General features: G+C 42.4%; 1 protein-coding gene across 1 annotated transcript; it reads left to right on the forward strand.

The window, feature by feature from the left end:
- The first annotated feature begins 11 nt into the window (after window positions 1-11).
- Window positions 12-17572, forward strand: METTL14 (methyltransferase like 14). Its single transcript, XM_010406424.4, is given in 12 exon segments — window positions 12-71; window positions 73-84; window positions 204-292; window positions 1023-1110; window positions 5197-5277; window positions 5648-5735; window positions 8090-8180; window positions 9709-9850; window positions 11141-11233; window positions 11932-12048; window positions 14280-14490; window positions 15340-17572. Coding segments are annotated over 12 exon segments (1380 nt in total). The 5' UTR covers window positions 12-17; the 3' UTR covers window positions 15654-17572.
- Window positions 17573-19581: the final 2009 nt, after the last annotated feature.

Genomic DNA, 19581 nt, shown 5'->3' on the forward strand with positions numbered 1-19581 from the left:
AGGGGCCGGTGCGGGCCATGAACAGCCGCCTGCAGGAGATCCGCGAGCGACAGAAGCTCCGCCGCCAGCTTCCTGGCGCAGCAGGTACGGCCCGGAGCATCCGCAGGGACCGGGGCGCTGCGGGGGCGAGGGCCTGGGGCGGGCCGTGTGCGGGGCGGGACCGCGGGGACCGCGGCGTGACTTCGTGTTTCCCCGCTTTGCAGCTGGGGGCCGAGAACGCGGACAGCATCGGCGCCGTGCTCAACAGCAAAGATGAGCAGCGGGAGATCGCGGAAACCAGGGAGACCTGCAGGTCGGTATCGGTGGGCGGTGGCTGTGCGAAACTGGGGGCTCGATAGCAGTACAGGCCCGGGAAATGCGATGTGATTGCACTCGGTGAAAGAAAATGCAATAATTAGTCAAATCAACGCCTTGACTAAGGGGAGTAGGGTCTAGTTATACCTTTCTAACTGCAGCTTCGAAATATAGGCTGACTTTTGTTTCTGGCGTTAAAAACGTACTGTGTGGGAAAACCGAGATCTGAATTTAGAATGGGCCATCTGTGTTGCCCCAGAGCCTTCATGCTTTTGCTAAGCGCAGTTCAGGGAAGTTTAGTTTGAAAGTTCTCATGGAACTGCGGATGTGTCTACGACAGAGCAGCTACTGCTTATCGGTTCTCACATGTGTGTGAACAGGCTTAATTTTGTAGACAAACTGCTTTGGAGTAAAACAAGCTGTACCTTTTAGAACAGAAAAAAATGAGAAATGGAAGGGAAAGCTTAATTCTGTAGATGTACCACTTCGGTTAAAATAAACTGTATTTTTGAGAGCAGAAAAATGAGAAAGAAAAGGGAATGACTCTTTTGAAGAGTTCTGTCCTTAATAAGTTGTGCTGAACTCAAATACACTGACAGAGTATCATGTATGATGTTTTGAAATAGTTTCAGACTTGTAACATGCAGTCAAGGCAGATTATCAAAGATTCCTGAACAATTTTGTTTGGAGACAGAAACTTTTATATGAGGACTTTTGGCTCTTCATAGGGCTGCTTATGATACTTCTGCACCAAATGCAAAACGTAAATATCCAGATGAGGGAGAAGCTGATGAAGAAGAGATTGAAGAATATAAGGTAAGAAAAAGAGGAAAAGTTACTTTTCTCTGGTGTTGTGTCCTTGAGATACTTAGAAAATACGTGTGTATATAAAAATAAATGTGATGTGTATAGATCCTTTAATATATGTGTTCCACAGTGTCATCTCCTCTGATGCCTTCCACTGCAGAAATGTGAGGGGAGGACACAGATGCTACGTGGTTCACCTCAGGTGTGACATAGGTGCATTGAGCTGTACACACACTGAACCCCGATGTGTGGAGGTTTAATTAGTGCTGCTCCTAGGAGGAGGCAGGCTTAGGTGTTAGTACCCACAGGGAATAGCACCGAGCCATGGCCAGCTGTGGGAAGAAGTGGTAAAATGTGTGTGGCCTTGGACACACACAAAAAGAATCTTGACCAGAATTTTGTTGTGTTGAAAGGGAGGCTTGCAGTTAACAGGAGGCACGGGCCATGGGATGAGACAAGGGAGGCTGAGGGTGGCTTCTGACCTGTCTGTGAAGTGCCAAGGAATGCAGTGGAAGAAACAAAGGATTCTGAAGGAATTGAAGTAAGAGGCATGGTTTGGGGTGTTCTTCAAGTGTCCAAAATGCCCAGGAAGAGCTAGGTTAAAAAAAACAAACCAAAATGCCTCCAAGGTCATTGAAGAGTGAGTGCTTGTCAAACTCCATGCCCTTCATTTTTAAAATGCTCATCCCAAAGCTATTTGACAGCTTTCTTCTAAAGGCATGATTATGATACAGCTGTCTTTTAAGATTTGCTTTGGGATCTGTTTGCAGGGTATGTCCTCCTCCCTTTTTTCCATCTTCTAGTAACCTTGCTTCTGTGGTTAAATAGAATCAATGTCAGTGTATTTATGAAATAGTGCAGTGTCTGCTGTTCTCTTGAATGCCTAAAACCAGTAATTTTTGAAATACGAAGTCTTCATTGTGTTACATTTGTGTTCAGGTTTGTAATCTTTCTGTAATAATGTCTGTCTTTTACCTTAGTAAACCAAAAAGTTAGTGTATGACAAGATGGTTCTTGATGACTGATTTTGAAAGTCTCTCTGTAAAGGACCAGACATTATTTTTAACATGATAAGTATTAGTCTGTACATCCTGTTTAGTAAAGAAATTAAGTCACCATCAGGTAGAAGGTTGTTATCAATTTATTTTACTTCTTTGCCAAGTACATGGTTAAAGAACTAAATTTTAATTACCTGTAAAGTATATACAGATAAGTCACTTGGGTTGGCAAAGCACATGAGTCTTATCATTAAGATTTTCCTAATCAGCGTGGAGAAGACTTACCCTGAGGTGGGCTGTAACCACTTGCAAGTGGCCAGACTTTTTCTGTATTGTTGAAATGGAAGAATATTTTAATGACAGTAGCTCAGATAAAGTTTAGTTGAGCACACGAACAGACATAAGAAACTTGAAACCCCAGAGTAGAACATCTATAGTGGAGTCATCAGCTGTTTCCTGCAGGCATTGCTAATTCCCTATTGGCAAGCAGATAAGAAAATTCCATCTGCATTTATGTAACTTTTTCCTGAGCACTCTGAACCTGCTTAAATTTAGTCTTGTAATATGAACTCATACAAAAATCTGGATCCTTAAGGTGTCAAGCCCTATTGTTTTGTGTTTAATGCAACTTAGACAAAAGCAATAATAGACTTAACTAATAGTATTGTGGGCAAATCTTGCAAGTTTGCCCGTTTTGTTCAGAAAATCAGAGGTATTTCTGATGTGAAGTGACTTGTCTCTATATCCCTGACTTGCAGAGTTGGGTTCTATGTGATGGGATCAGGTAAGTCTTCTGCAGTGATTGAAAATTTTTTTGCCCTGGCTTCAGATTTGGTGGAAATGAATGTGCCCTCGAACCTGTATGAGGGCAGTTTTTGAGGTAAAAGATGAAGTATTTTACTTTTCTCAGGCATGTAGGAACATCTGATAAAAAAAAAAAAAGAAAAAAACCAATGTGTTTTAATTTTTGTGGGGTTTTGTTTGTTTGTTTCTTTTGTGGGTCTGTTTTTGGTTTTTCTGTAGAATAAGTGTAAATTTATAGTGGTGGTTCTTCATAAGGCTCAGGCTGATGTGAGAACAAAGGGCGGGAAGCAGCGCTGCTTGTTAAGCTCCCACTGGCAGCTTGACTCCAGTCTTGGAGCCTGGCTCTGCCTTGCCAGCCTTGGGGGATGGGCAATAGGGAAGAGATGAAACTATTGGAAAAGTGAATAATGTATATGTTAAAGTCAGAAAGTTGAGTTGTGGTTCTGGAGAACTCCTTAAATAATCTTGTTCTTGTGGAACTGTAACAGTTGTCCCGGGGTTAATTGAGCTCCCTAGTCTGTATTTGGAAGTGACAGATAATGGGATTAGAGTGTCTGCTGCTACTGCCAGGCTTTTCACCACCCTCTGGGAGCTTTGCGTGATGTTCCACCCTTCGCCTTCCCCAGGTGATTTGACTCCATTGTTTGAACCTGTATGAGTGTCTGGTTTGTGGAGTTTTCACTTTGTGTGGAGTACAAAGCCACTTGTGGTTCTTTTTTGCTGTCTGCCAGCCTAATTTGAGACAGCCCTGTTCTACTTTGTTTCTGCAAGCAGAGGCCTGCAAGCTTGGGATGCTTCCATGCCATTGTTGTGGAGGCTGAAAAAAGCTTACTTGGTTGAATCATGAATTACATGTATCTCCAGTCATTTGAAATAAAATATGTTTGAATATTGTGGGTAGTTTCTGTTTCCCTAACTCAGCAACTTAATACCAGATGCTTTGGAAAACACAGATAATTAATGTACAAGAACCTAGTATCTTGTGTAACCGCTGCTGTCATTCTGTCTCTGCTGTGGCTGTGTCCTTTCCCTTTGAAAGGTGGTGGTGTGGGCTTTTGTTTGTGGTCACAAGACTTTTTAAATCACTTATGAAGGTATAAAGAGAACTGGGATGACTCGGGTATCTAACTGGTGCTTATCATCAGAAGGGCAAGATTTAGAGAAAGATGGAAGAGGGAAACAGGTGTAACTTATGATGGCATAAGCAGTTTTTAGTAAAACTCAAGCTTTCAGCTTTTTTTTGGCCTCAATAACACTTGCTGCTGCTTGTCTGTACATTTCTTTTCCTTGCAAACACTTGCTGTTTCTGATAGTAATCTTGTTTTGATCTGGTTAAACAGACAAGCAAAATGACTGCTGTGTATCTAAGTTCATCACCTGAATAGAGAAGGGGAAGCTGTGACCTGTTTATCACATCAGGCATTTCAGAAGCTGGTTCAAAGCTCCACTTTGGAAATAACAGAAGTTTACTTAAAGGTTTCTACAGTTAGAGGGAGCAAAATTGGGAGAGACGACGCTTAATTTTTTATTCTGCACTCAGCTTATGTAGCATAGGGTAAATACAGCTGTAATACTATGGTAAATTATATCATTTAGTAGTTCTTTATTTTATAAATCTGTATACTGGGTTGATCCAGGATCAGTGGGAAGGCAGAAAGTTGAGTTTCTATTCTCTCTGAGTTTTGTGTTGGATGCTCAGAGTACATCGGTGTAACAGATCTCTGAATCCCAGAAATCTCTTGAATGAACAGTTGGTGGCTCTCTAGATATATTTTATGTAAATTTTGGGGCTATAGAATAGGAATGTTAAAGTTACATTTAAGGACAATCCAAGTGAAATACTGACATGTACCATGAGCCTGTTTCTGCCAAGCGTGGACTTTGCTAAGGCTGGAAGATAAGAGATGATTGTGTGGATATAAATGCTCAGAAGTTCTGTTGCAGAAGAACCTCAACGAAATATATACTTTGTCTCTGTCTAAGGAGTGAAAGTTTTGTGGGACAAAAATGAAAAGTTCTACACCTTGTAAGGCACTGTCAGAGGCTGGAAATGAAGGGGTTCTTATTTTATTCTTCTTTCAGAGGCCTTTCCCAGTAACACTCTCCTCTGGTGAGCTGGTGAGAGAAGTGCAGACTTTTTGGGGAATAGATAATTTTTTTTCGCCCTCCAGCACTGGAGCTGGATCTGCTGTTTGTAGACAGCCCAGTTCTCGTTATGATTCTGCTTCTTAAGGAAAGGACAGAAACAGCACGATCTTGTATGCACATTTGTAATCCCTGCTTTATTTCCAAGGATGAGGTAGAGCTGCAGCAAGATGAAGAGAACCTGCCCTATGAAGAAGAGATTTACAAAGATTCCAGTACCTTTCTTAAGGTGAGCTGCTTTTGCAATTGGAAGTGTCATCAAAGCTGGCCTAGGTGTGTTAAACTGTTTCTGCAGCCGATGGGGGCTGAAATACAGCTTTAAAGGCTGAAGTAGTAGCCTGGAACTCACAAGTACAGAAGTTTCCTGTGAAAGATCTGTCTGTAACTGGTGTTTGCATTGTTCTGAGGCAGCCCACAATGAGCTGCAGGAGTGGTGGGCCTGATTTGGAACTAAAAGGACGGTCTAACCAGTGGAACTTAAAAGGCATGTTGAAAAGATAATCTGCTCCTTGCTGATTTATCAGGCTAACACATACAGCGTGTCTGTGTATGTCCAGTTACCTCCTGTTGCTCTCACTGAACTTCTTCCTGTTCTCCAGGGCACTCAGAGCTTAAATCCACACAACGATTACTGCCAGCACTTTGTGGATACAGGACACAGACCTCAGAACTTCATCAGAGACGTTGGTATGTCACAGCCAGTAACTGTTTGAGGATAACTCATTTTATTCAATAGCACTTCTTTTTCTTCCCTTTTTTAATTCCTTACAGTTTTTGGGAAGTGCAGGTACACAAACACTTCCTAGTTTTTTGTCTCAGTGTGCATACATATTGGTTTAGACATCTTTATTTTCAATTACTTAGGAGGTCCTTGTTGCTAAGGCTGCTCTTACCCTTGGTTTTACTGGAAAATACTTCACCAGGAGGATCTTTTTCCCAAACTAAGCTCTTTTGAGTCCAGAAAGTAGATGAGTTTAATAAGCAGATCTTGAAACCTTTGGAAGTTTACAGTTCACCTGTGTACTGGGCTGTATTGCCTCTTAAGCATGTAAAGCATGGAAAATACTGACATTTAAGGCAGGAAGCAGTATGGATAATGTTGCCCAGCTAAATGAGGTAACTGCTGACAGCTCGTTAGAATGCCCAAGTTTAGAGGAGGATGTTTTTCGAGTTTACGTGTATCCAGACATATCTTAACTTGCTACTGAAATGATGCTACATTGGGCCTGAATTTAAAATTGCTAAAACTAAGGCACAGTTTGGTCCTGTTTCCCAGAATAGGTGCCTAGCATTTGGTTTTTAAAAGAAGCAAGACATCTCCCTCTGCAGTTTTATGCAGCAGTTCTCTGTATTTTATCAAGTGTAAGATTGCCAGGGCAAGTGGGTTGTGTTTGTAGACGGCAGCCCAAAGAGGTTTGGTTTGCCTCCAGAGGCTTTTAGTTTATTCTTCTCTATATTTTGTGAATGCTTCTGTGAAACACATCTGGATGGTTTTTAAGAAAAATGGGCTGTTCTGACTCAGTTGTATCTTTATCTCAAAAGCACTTGGGCTTCCCATTTATGTAGTTGGGATAAAGTTCTACACTGTTCTTGGAAATGAGTACGGAGAGTAGCAGCCCATGTTGTGTGCCATGACTTCTCTGCTGTGTAATGAGTGGGGGAGGGACAGGACAAATGCTCATGCAGGTGTTGGTGGGGAGATGAACACAGCAGCAGCAGCTGGGCGTGAACCTTTAACAGGGCTGAGCTGTGTGTAGAGCTGCACTTTGGTGAGCACACATTCTCCACACCATGGTCAAAACTCTGCTGAGGTGCTACGTGTCATTGGACACGGCCCAAAGTAAAACAAGTAGTTCCACAACACCCAACTATATCTTTCTGATGTTACTGTTTGAAAAGAGGGAGAGTCCCTGTGGCTCTGGGTTTGGTTAGTTTGGGCTTTTTTGGATGGAAAATTCTTTTACATCTATTGCTTAGCTGCTGATAACTGGCTTCTGTCTCTGTTGCCCAGGGGTATTGGATTCACAGTGGCTGGAAGCAGCACAGTGGTGGAAATCAGGAGAACACAGTAGTAGTTTTAAGCTGTTACATATTTAAGGAAAAGGATGAAAATGGCTTTTGGGTGTTTTATGCATGAGTAGTAGAGGTTAGGTACTGAGAACTTTGCTTTTATCATTGCAATCCTAGGATTGGGACTTAAGTTTGATTTAAAATAAGGAGAGAGATGAAGGGTTTGTGGGTTTGGGTGAGGTTTTTTCTCCAATTGATTAACACCATTTCAAGTTGTACTTTTAAATGAACATAAAGCGTTTTAAGTAACTCCTACTAAAGTCGAAGCAGGAATGGCCCCTTGTTGGTTTGTGCTGAACCTGCTGCTGGCAATAGCAAACCCATTGTCTCTAAGGGAGAAAAAAATATACTTCAAATGTATTTTCCTTTTTACAACATTTGCTGCAGAAGATCTAATTAGCATTCTGTACACATGAAAGGTTGGAAAATTGACTTCATAAAGCTAAATGTAGGAACATGTGTTCAGATCTTCGTGACTGGCACCACAGCACCAAATCTTAATGTAAAGGTTACCTCAGGGAACCAGCCACGCCCCAAGTGCCACCTGGGAAACAGTCATCAAAGATTACACAGAGTATGCTGTAAATGAATGGTAATTAGATCTCAATATAAATTTATTTATTGGGGAAAACCAAAATAACTTCTTTCATCATCCTGGCACTTTTAGTTTAGATGAAAGGTGGTTTCCTTCTGGTAACTGGAGTTGTGAACTCCTGATCCACTGTAGTGCTCTAGAGAAGATCAGAGCATAGACATTGCATCAGTAACAGCCCTAATTAGCTGGGGCAGGGCAGGAGGCTTTTGTCAAGTGCTGAACAAAAAACTGCTTTAAAGGGTTTGGTTTGTTCTAACAAAAATTAAAATGAGGCTACGTATTAACATTTAGACCTATTCAGAATACTGGACAATGCTTAACTGATACAGATTTACTCTGTTAAGTAGTTGTTAACTTCATGTTTTCTTCTTCTTAGGCTTAGCAGATAGGTTTGAAGAATATCCCAAACTTAGAGAGCTCATCAGATTGAAGGATGAGCTGATATCTAAATCTAACACTCCTCCCATGTAAGTGTTCTTGTGGAAAATGCCTTTCTTCTCCAGACCTGTCTGAAGTTAGCTGTCTGCTTTGCAAATCTCTATCTTCAGCACCTGCGTAGAATTTACATTGTCTCTTTCTGTTTGTGTATACAAATTAATTGTAGCATAGAAGAATAAGAGCACTCTGTTTTTGTTAGCTTAATCTAGATGTTTAATATAGTGTATAAACTAGATTTTCTTTCCGACATGTGATTATTTATAGTATCTAAAGCTTTGATTTTTTTAAGAGCAAATTGTCAACTCATTTGGCTGCAGGCTTTAATTTGGGAACTAAAAGAACATCATGTCATGGTGAATCTCATGTTATCATGTGGTATATGATAACAAGAACAGCTTTAAAGAATTGGCCTCTTAATATAACCTTATTTTTTCATGTACCAGCTGTTTTGTATAGTGTTCAGCTATTATCTTCATATCCATCAATCACATGTTACTTTGGAGTTGAAGGCAAAAATGTTTAGGCTGAGTGGAAGTCATACATCCTTATGGACTTTGAATTACTTGGAGCTTTTGCTGAATGTCAGACACAGCCTCAGTGTATGCAGCATGTTACTCCAGGGATTCAAACCTCTCTGAACTTAACCTAATGCTTGTCATGTGCAGTAGTCTTAATCTGTACCACAGAAACCCACCTTATTTAATGATAGTCACATAAAACCCCATGAAATAGTTGTCTGAACAACTGAGTGCAAACTGCAGAACTCAAGCTGCTACTTTAACCTAGGTGTGTTTTGGCATTCTTGGTCATAAAGTACAAGAGGGTGGAAAAAACAGTAATCAAATGCTGCCCTCTGACAACACCGAGTACACGTGGGGAGTAGTAATCTCTTCCGCACGCTTTCTGGGAAGGGGAGGGTGGTGGTCTGCTGATCAGCTTTCTTAACATTAAAGGAATTTGGGGGAGACAGTGTAATTTTTCGATAGTGATAGAGCACTGAGTGGTGTGCAGGTGTGGAGGAGAGTCATAAGTCTGTGTGAGTGTGTATTTAATAAAGTCAGTGTTGGGGGGGAATTTTACTTGGTACAGGAATAGAGAAATACATTTATACTATGCACAGAGTAACAATGTTTCCAGTATTTAGAACTTTTGGAATAATTTTTAAAATATGCCACTTTCCCAGTTAGCCAGGTAGTGAGTGTTTGCTTCTTAAATGCTTATGTTTCCTGCTATTGTAGTCCACGGGTGTGCAGAAAGTGCAGTGAGCCTCTACTAGGTATTGTTGTGCAGTCTGTGTGGGCATCTGTTTACTGCTTGCTAAGTTAGAATCCTAAAAAGTGTTTATTAAGACTGCTTAAAAAATGCAATGCAATAGCATCCAGCCTCCATTAAGTGAGGATGTGTAATGGATCTCCTCTGGATTTAGAGCATTTGAGGTGTACAACCCACCCAGGAGACCCTGCTCTTTACTGGCTGCACAAAAGTGCTCTGTGGAGTGTAGTTCCCAGGCCACTGTTGCACCTTGTCCAAGCAGTCTGGCATCATCTGTTTAAACAGGTATTTGCAAGCAGACTTGGAAGCCTTTGATATTAGGGAACTGAAGTCCAAATTTGATGTGATTCTCCTGGAGCCACCATTGGAAGAATATTACCGAGAGACTGGCATTACTGCCAATGAAAAATGCTGGACCTGGGATGATGTAAGTACCTTTTTTGCTGTGAAGAACATTTCATACGTTTGTTTAAGCAAATAGTGTCAGGGTTTAAATTAGTAAATACAACTTTTTGTTCTCTCTGAGCCTGGCTGAAAACTTAAACCAAGTAATAGTGGGTTTTCTCTCTGCCCTTACCTTCCCTGAGCTTTCTGTTCGGTTTTTTGCTGTTGAAATACCGAATGTCCATTGAAAATATTCCTTTCTTTCTTGAAGTTCTTGAGATTCTTAACACATGCTTTTTAATATGCTGGTCTTCTAGTAAAAAGTATAGGTAAGTTTGCTTTACCGACATTCCTCCATTCTCCAAGTACTGATTGGGTAGGAAATTTTAATGGTCAAACCCCAGTTATAGTCCCTAGAAGCTTAACCAAATAGATAAACCTCATCCATGGAAGTCTTTCTCTTGTATTTTTTTTTAAATGGTGCCTGGTGGTGCTGCCAGGGAAAAAACATTCCATCCTAACAGAAAAAGTGGAAGTGTTGGAGGCAGGACTCATCCTCCTGGTTTGGAGTTAAATCCTCTTAGAATGGCTCCTACTGCATTATTTTTCCTTGGAGTGGCACTGAATGAAGCTTGATTTGATGTGTTAGCAAGTTAGAGATGAATCCTTTCAACTTGTGATGACTAACAGATGCTTTGCATCCGAAGTTATTTCATCTTGAATGTTACTCATTTGTCATTGTTGAACCCCTGTCCTCATAAATTCTGGCTGCTCTTCCTGAAAGTGAAAATGGAGAGAATGTCTTTCCTACGTAGTGATAGGAATTAAACTGGGATTTTTAGGACATCTTCACAACCTTACGGGGAGGAAAAGAAACAGAGTACTATGGCTTCTGTATCAAATACTTTTGCTGCCAATGGAATGATAAAATGAAGCAGAGATTTGAGGAGGAGATCATGTGGGTTGTATTGGTCTTTTAAGCCTAGAATTTTTTGTACAGGTAGAATTTCTGTTTGTCATGGTTTCACCCCAGCTGGCAGCCCAGCCCCAGGCAGCCACTCACTCACTCCCCCACCAGAGGGATCAGGGAGAATATTGGAAGTGTAAAAGCTGGAAAACTCACGGCTTGAGACAAAGACAGTTTAATACAGAAAGCAGAAGCCATGCACACAAGCAAAGCAAAACAAGGAATTAGTTCCCTTCTTCCCTCATGCCCCCAGGTGTGCTTCCTGATGGTTTCTGTGACAAAGCCTCAAGACTCAGTATTCATCCTGATACAACTGGTGATTTTTATTTAATTCAGGAACACTTACATTGCATTTATTATTACTAGATCATGAAATTGGAAATTGAAGAAATTGCAGCCCCAAGGTCATTTGTGTTTCTGTGGTGTGGCTCAGGCGAGGGTCTGGATCTCGGCCGAGTGGTAAGATGTTGTTTTAATTCAATTTATCAGGGACAGACTTAAGAGTTTATTTTTATCTTTGACTTTTCCCTGTATGGAATTCTCAGCCCTAACTACTGAGGGATGTTTTGTTACTGTGCTAGAGGATATGTGATTTTAAATGGCATTAACTATTTAGATAGTGTTAATGTCCAGATGAGGCATTGACTCCGTGAGGAAGCATAATTCCATGGGGTCTTGGGTTTGATGTACGCATGTTGACACAGGAGCAGGTTGCCAAGTTACAACATTTTAAACAGAAGTCTCAGGAGTTTTCTGCCAAAAATATTCATGCTAGGAGAATGGTCCTCCTGTTGCATAAATTGAGATACAATTGTCATCTTTCTGCAGGCCAGGGAAACGCTGCTTGTGTTGGGGATGCTGCAATAAGAATTCCTAATTGGCTCTTGCTGTGCTGAAGCATTCTTTATTCAGTTCGAGCAGTGCTTTCCACGAAAACAATTCACAAACGACCATTCAAGGGCAGCCTGTGGTTACTGATCTGTTTGCTTTAGCCGTTTTTCGGTCTGAAGTTGGCCAGATGGATTGGGTTTAGTCATAGACAGGTTGGTAGTAGCTGGACAGCCCTTGAATAAGAAATGTCAAGTGCCTAAGGGAGTGTTCAGGTTACTTGATGTTTTCATGTAGTGTGAACTGGTTTACTTGTTTATAATATTTAGTGTCTGCGCAAATGGGGTTACAGAAGATGTGAGGACATTTGCTGGATTAAAACAAATAAGAACAACCCTGGCAAGACCAAGACTCTAGACCCTAAGGCTGTCTTCCAAAGAACCAAGGTAAAGGATTGGCTCCATTCGTCTTTGTTTCCATTCTGTCTCTCTGTGCTAATGACACACCTGGTATTGCTGACAGGCTTGAGAGAAAGCCAACAGGAAGACTTCCAAGTTCTGTTCTGCAAAGCACATTTTATGGAACTAAACTTAGCAGTAGAATTTGACTGAATTCAGTGTCAAAAGAAGTCTTTAAATCTGTAGATTTTATATCAATCTATTAATGAAAAATAACTATAGAAGACTGGCTATTGGTTCTAAATGCACACGAGCCGGTGTGTGCCCAGAGCTTGGACTAGAGAGAGGTGTGGGGGAACCAGAGCTCAGACAGCATCTCCTGCCTTCCTGGAGGTGATTGTAAAGCACAAGTGATAGAATGGGTCAGCCTGGTTTAAACCATTTTTTTAAAGATGCTTTGTGGAGGATGTGTATTGAAGGAGGTGCAGAGAAAAAAAAGTGTTCTGATTTGAGACTCAAATGTCTGTTGCTCAAAAACTTGGAGAAATACAAATTGAATTCATAAATAATTGTCTTGGGTATATGTGGGCGTAACTGGCAGTTTTACTGAGTAGAGAGAGCTGGCTGGCAATTTATTCATTTCACATGTCAGTGAACCTCAGGACTCCTTCCTCATCCATTAATCATTCGTTAGCATTAAACATCCTCAAGTCTGTCTCAGATTGGCCATTGTTAGGAGTATAGCTTCCCTTTAGGATATCTGGAATCATTCTTTGACTTGCATTTACATTAATCTGAAGTTTGTTTGAAAGTGTGTTGTATTACTTATAAATATTTATAAGTATAAATACTGTGTGTTTATTGCATATAGTGTTGCAAATATGTGCAGTTTGCTCATGCAGGCAAGGCTAAAACTAACACAGGAGGATTTGGGGGGGGGGGCCTTTATGTCTTTGTTTAACAAAGAAAAATAGTTTCTGGTATGGGGGAATTCCTCTGTTTATCGAGCCAGAGTTGGGCTGAGGTCACTGTTTGTGATAAACACTAAAATGGAGTGAGTTTGCTCTGACCGAACAAACAGCCTGTTGGGCAAGCTGTGTTTGCCAGTGGTGACAGCAGCAAATGCTGTTCAGTTCTTTTTGGCTGAGGCATCTCTCCATGGATGTCACAGGATCCCAGGTATTTGTGAGTGACATGCTGTGTGGTATGGAAATAGAATGTTTGGGATAGTTCTCCTAAGGACTAGATTGAGAGGGCTTGGCTTGGTGGGTGATTTGCTTAGCAGTATTCTGCCTTCCACTTAGGTAAATTCCAGGTCCAAACCCCTGTTGCATGAGTGCAACATCATCTGCAAAGATTTGATAGGTCTGATGATGTGCCTTTCATGTTTACCCAGTAACTCTGCAAACCCTTTCCAAACTTTGGGAATGATTACATGCTCTTTCTTGTCTTCCTGAGCCATCTGGTGGCGCTTAGTGAGTCAGAGTGTTTGATCCTGGGGAACATCACTCATCCAAGATTGATATTCCCAGAAAGAGAGCTCTGAAAGGAGTATGTAGGAGCCTCTTTTCAGCTGGGAACAATCATGGTGATTCCTCATTCATGGATGCCACATATCACTCACTTAAATTGGTCTGCAGTGTTGTAGAAGGAAGGAAAGCAATGCATGTTACAGCTCAAGAACACTTCTGATGTTGATGAGCTGACTGAGAGTGCACCGACAGTGTGGTAGTGGTTGTAGGTTTTTATGTGGTAATATCTTCTAGAAAGGAGCCTGAGGGGAATTTGGAGGGCTACTTTGTTAACAGAGGTACAGTATGAAAAGTACATCTTATTTCCACTGTCTGTTTTATGACTGAAAACTTTGAAAATTATTGTATGAATAAAGTTAGGATCAGAATGCTAAAGCAGGTATTAATCATAATTAATAACTATTCCTTTGCTCTTACCATCACCTTTTTCTCATTTGCCTTGTGGAGACTTCTCAGCCTTTCCAGCCTAAAGTTCTGTAATTGAAGAAGTCCAAATATCTTACTTCAGCCTTGATTTGAGTTATACCACCTCATAGTGTAGTTTATCAAGCTTCAGCTTCAAGTACTGCTCTACTTTGTTCTTAAATGGCTCCTTTGGTAGTTCCAGCTTTTCTGCTCTAGTTCATGCTTCAGGCTTTTCTCTCATGTAAGAGTGGGATGTACTGTACTTAGAACTGCCTTTGCTGTCCCTTGGGCTCATGTGCCACAGCAGTGGGTGTGACAGGTGACAGCTCTGTATGTGTGCAGGAGCACTGCCTCATGGGCATCAAGGGCACCGTGCGCCGCAGCACCGATGGGGACTTCATCCACGCCAACGTCGACATCGACCTCATCATCACAGAGGAGCCTGAAATCGGCAACATAGAGAAACCTGTGGAGATTTTTCACATTATTGAGCATTTCTGCCTCGGGCGACGGCGGCTTCACCTCTTTGGGAGGGACAGCACAATTCGACCAGGTAACTGCTGCGTTGGTTTTGGTCAAACAGTAACATTCATTTCAGGGTCCTAAAGAGGTTTCCAGATGTATGTCACAGGTCAGACAGCAGATCTCAAGGAGATACATTTTTGGTACATGTGAAGATCTGTCCGTCACAGAACTGTTGTTTGGAAAGTTTATGAGAGCTATAATTTATATTATTTTTTCCACAAGGAAGATTTTTGTTAACCAGTATTTTTTCCTGTCCATGTATTTAATTCCTCAGTGAGCATAACAAAATCCAGTTGAGATTCCTTTTCCCCCATATGTTTACAATTCTCAGAAAAGTGATTTCTTTCTCCAACTGATTTTCAACCCCTATGAGCTTAGTGCTATTGCCAGTGTCTGAAGACCCAGTGTCTCAAGTGGGTGTTGCATCTGGCATGATGCAAAATGCATAGAAATACATGGATCAGGACACATTGTTCAGGTATCCCTTCAGTGCTGCTGTCGGTGGATTCTTTTCTGTCAGTGTCTCATAGAGTCAGGTTAGTCTGGTTGAACTTCTGTATTTTTTAAAAACACTGTTGTGGTGTAAGGACAAGTAGGAAGAAGGGGTAAGGGCTTGTGAAAGCACAGCATGAATGTTCCCACAGCCACATGTAATAAAAAAATTTGGAAAATGAAAATAAGCCATTAGAAATACCCAGCAGAAATCTTAACTTTTCAACAACTCTAGAGGTGACTTTTCATTCCATTAAGTGCAGGTGATGTGTAGGTAAGTGTCTCTCCCTGTCACTTGAGTGTTCATTTCCTGGGAAAAGGCCAACAGTGGCCTTGAAGCCTGAAGTTTGTTGTTGCTTCTGCTGACTGTGGTTTTATTCCCCAGGCTGGCTGACGGTGGGACCCACCCTCACAAACAGCAACTTCAACGCAGAAACGTATTCCTCGTATTTCACGGCTCCCAATTCCCACCTGACCGGCTGCACCGAGGAGATTGAGAGGCTGCGGCCCAAGTCCCCACCACCCAAGTCCAAGTCTGACCGGGGCGGGGGTGCTCCCAGGGGAGGAGGAAGAGGAGGGACTTCAGCAGGACGGGGTGAAAGGGGCAGGGAGAGGAACAGAACCAACTTCCGTGGTGAGCGGGGCGGCTTCAGAGGGGGCCGTGGAGGGACCCATCGAGGGGGCTTCCCCACCCGCTGAGGAGGTAACGGCTGCTTCTCCTGGTCTACACTTTGTCTAGGAATCTTTTCTGTAGTCTTGTTCTTCCTGCAGTGAATTCCTCTGGGGACTCCAACTAGATGACTTTTACAATTGTTTTTGGTGCACGCCGTTGCAGACAGTCGGCCTTGCAATTTGGCACAGCCCCTCACCTGGCCATGTCCTGCACGGGCAGCACTGAACTCACAGCAGAGAGCACCAGCCCATCATACCACGGGTAGGACCGAAGTGACCCCCTTGCTCTCCCCTGAGGAACCTTGCAAGGTGGAGACTTTCTTTTCAACTTGATTTTCTCCAAAACATGGATTCATCGTCCATGTTTGGAGGTTTGGGTTTGGATTGACTTGTATTAATATGGTGGAGTGGGCACAAAATGCAGTTCTGAGTTGCATGGCCACAGCAGGTTTGCTGTCTTACGGAAGAAAAAGTGCTGTGTCTGTACTGACACCTATTTTAACTTCTCTGAAACTAAGGAGCAAATGAAATAAATAGAATTCTATTTTTTCTTATTTGGTTTAAACTTCCCAAATTATTCCTGGGAATAGGAAAAGGTTAATTTTTAATTTGTGTATATGCACTCACCTTTCTTGTCAGTAGTGGGGAGAGTGGTAATTCTGTGAGTTGTGTGTTGTGCTTCCTGGAAAGCAGCAAGTTGTGCATTTACGCGCAGCCCAGAAGTTGTGCACAGGTCTGGGTTGCTCCGTGAGTGGGGCTTTTCCCCCAGTGTGTCTGTAACACCTTGTTCTGTGGGAGGGAAGAGCAGTGTTCCTGCAGAGCGCTCCCAGTGACCTCGCTGGAGGGAGGATTGCACATGGGAGGTGGTGTGTGCGTCCCAAAAATGATCGCCTGGTGACAAGGAACACTGATGGAACTGAGTGCTGGCTTTGCCTGCGGGTGTTGCACACATTTGGGAATGGCTGTTGCTGATCCAGGGCAGTGTGGAAAGACAGTGACTCCCTTCCCTATGTACAGTGTCTGTTTTTAGCAAAATCACAACTCTGAGCTTCTTGTCGAGTTCTTGGTAGGCTGAACAAACCTGACTTTTTATGTCTCAAGGTCTTACATGAGGATTTTGGAAAATTGGCTTTTAAGTCTCAATGTTTCTCTCTCTTGAAGCCCAGCTTTTAAATAATTGTCCTGTAAAGTAGCGGACTATTAAACATGTTTATCAAAGCTGATGTTGAAATATTTTTCTTAATATTTTGTGGGTTTGTTCTCTTTGAGGTTTTGGAATTGCTAAGTGGTTTCCAATGTGCTGTTGTGTAGGCAGGAACTGTTCTTTTGGTGCATGGAATGTTGGCACAGAAGATTTGGAGGGGCTGGTGAACTCCCTCGCTTTGGTAGAGTGTTGAGCAGGGGATTGCCGTAGTGCCAATGGAAGTTGCCTTTTGCTTACAGCTTGTTTCTTCTGCCATATTTGCACATCTGGAGAGTGACTGGATTTGGGGAAGGGGTGTTTTAAAGGTGATGTTCATCTGTTCATTGGTGAAGTCTGCCACAGGCTGTGTGGAACAGCACCTGAGAGAAGGTAAATGCCATAGTAGGGATACTTTTTTTTGGTGCTTTTTGCCCTAATTGTGTTGTTACTCAAAAAGAAAGACACTTAATCTTAGTACCACTGCTTTTGTGCCAGAGACAAATATTTTCTTGTTTTTCAATTAGTAAAAAATGTTAATTTCCATTTCCCCCTTTTAATTACATGCCCAATGCTGGTAGTTCAGTGCATGGGCTGCTCTTAACATACACATAGGCTACATGGAAGAGGAGGGTCAAAAACAACTGGATGTGATGTGCTTCTGTATCAGGGCTGCTCAAGACTTCACTGTCTGCAGAAAATAGTGGCAGGTGATGGAGGTTTCTTGGTTCTTCCCCTCAAAGCAGAAATAGCTCAATTCCTGTAAGGGGAAAAAAAGGAATAGTGCTGCAGAGAGTGTTAGATTAGAGCTCTCTGGATGGGCCACCTTTGCCAGCAAAATGTCATGTCCATGTTGTTAATGAGCAACTGATGGAATGTTTTAATTGAGGTTAATGGACAAAGAACTCCACATCTGCACTTGTCCTCCATGAAGAACAACACCTACCCCTGCTCATCTGAAGGTGGCATTTCAGCAGTGACAGACTGACAAAGGCTGTAGAGGTAAGGCAGCAGTGCAGGGCTGTGCACTCCCAAATCTTGGTCTGTGTCCCTCTGGGGACGGAGATGAGACTTAGGAAGTACTGGAGTGAGACACAGTCCCACACACTCCCTTATACAGTAGAAACATCAGGTCATTTTCTTCGTCACTGGGATTTGAACCAGATAGAAATGGTGACTAGAGATGAAAAGCTTTTAATTGCATTACTGGTTGTCAGGTGAATTCTCACTTACAACACTTGCACAGGAGCAGGAGGATAAGGCTCCGAATCACTGAGCTGATGAGTGTTCACTTACCACAAGTAAATGAAGATTTCATTTGAGCATGCTCTCCTGGAAGATGAAGAGCCTGATGAGTTTCTTCCTTTCCACTTTTATTAAACGCACAATGCCTCCAGTCTCATTTGGGGTGCCTGTCTAGATCTTGTCGCGTCTTTCCATTCTCGAGGAGGCTTAGAGTACTTGGGACTATCTTGCACCCTGTGAATTCAGTGAAGGATTCAACACCTGCACTGCCTAGGTACTCAGGATGTCTCAGCATTTGGCTTCAGAGGGAATTTAAGACCCCAGTCACCTGCAGATCATTGTAAATCAGCCACCAGCTGGAGAATTGTGTCCTCCACTCTCTGACAGTGTTGGTTACAGGAAGCCGGCTGGAATGCTGCCTGTGCTGTGCAGGTTGGCTCTCAAACAAGGAGTTTTGAAAACAAAAAGCTGCTGTCAGGAAGAGCCACCCGCTCTGTGCACAAAAGGCAGATGATGCCTTCTGCAGCCTGGCAGCTGTGTCACCAGCATATGTGTCTCTGGTTCTTAGGGACGTCTATCAAGACGTTGCAAAGTAAATTATTCATACTAACATCATAAAAAGTCCTACAGTCTGTGGAGTTGGGAGAGGTTCAGCAACAGAGAACTGCTCTTGAATAGAGAGATTACAAGGAATGCCACAGCAATCACAACTGCCATATAAGTAATGTGAGTATGAAAATGAAGGCACAGATCAGTGTTAAGCAGCAACACCTTTTTATACAACTTCCTTATGGGCCATGCTGAGTAAAAGTAAATGAAAACAGGTCAGTGCCCTATTAGAGAAATGCAGGGTAATAGCAGTCCCCTCTTAGCTCAGAGCAGAAAATACCTTCTCTTTATCTGTATTGAGCAGCTTTTTGTCATCTCTGTTTTTCAGCTTGCCCGGTGCTTCCGCAGTTGGCAGTGAAGAGTGGAAAATGAACAATCTCCCAGCACGTTCTGCAGCCTGTTCCAAAGACACCACATTGGCACCTTTATTACTGCAAGGTTAACAAGCCCGTACTCACACACTGCGGGGCTCTCAGAGAACAGTGGAGGCTTTCTGCAAGCTCCTCGGAGGTAAAGAATAAGCCCCCAAACAAACAGGGGCTTTTCTCTCAGTAAGTAGCAGTCCAACACACAGCTTTGCCGGCCCAGGCATTCTGACACCATGTCCTCCTGAGGAAAAGGAGGAGTGCCTCTCTTGGAGACTTTCCAATTGGATACAAGCACTGTGCAACAGGCATCAAAATACAAATACTCAAATTGGATCAAATTAAAAGGAAATGCAGTTTAACAGAAAAACTCAGTTCAGGCACACTGGTGTTCCATGCATTTTTATAAATGGGTGACAATTCCATCCCTGTGGCAGATTGCACATTGAAATCTACACTGCCAAGACGGCAGACACAAATCAGAAATCGTCATGTTCACAGGACATTCCACCTTTCAAAATAAGCTGTGGCATTCTGGGAAACCAGAAATCCCTCT

The sequence above is a fragment of the Corvus cornix genome, chromosome 4, assembly GCF_000738735.6.
Source record: "Corvus cornix cornix isolate S_Up_H32 chromosome 4, ASM73873v5, whole genome shotgun sequence".
Lineage (NCBI taxonomy): Eukaryota > Metazoa > Chordata > Aves > Passeriformes > Corvidae > Corvus > Corvus cornix.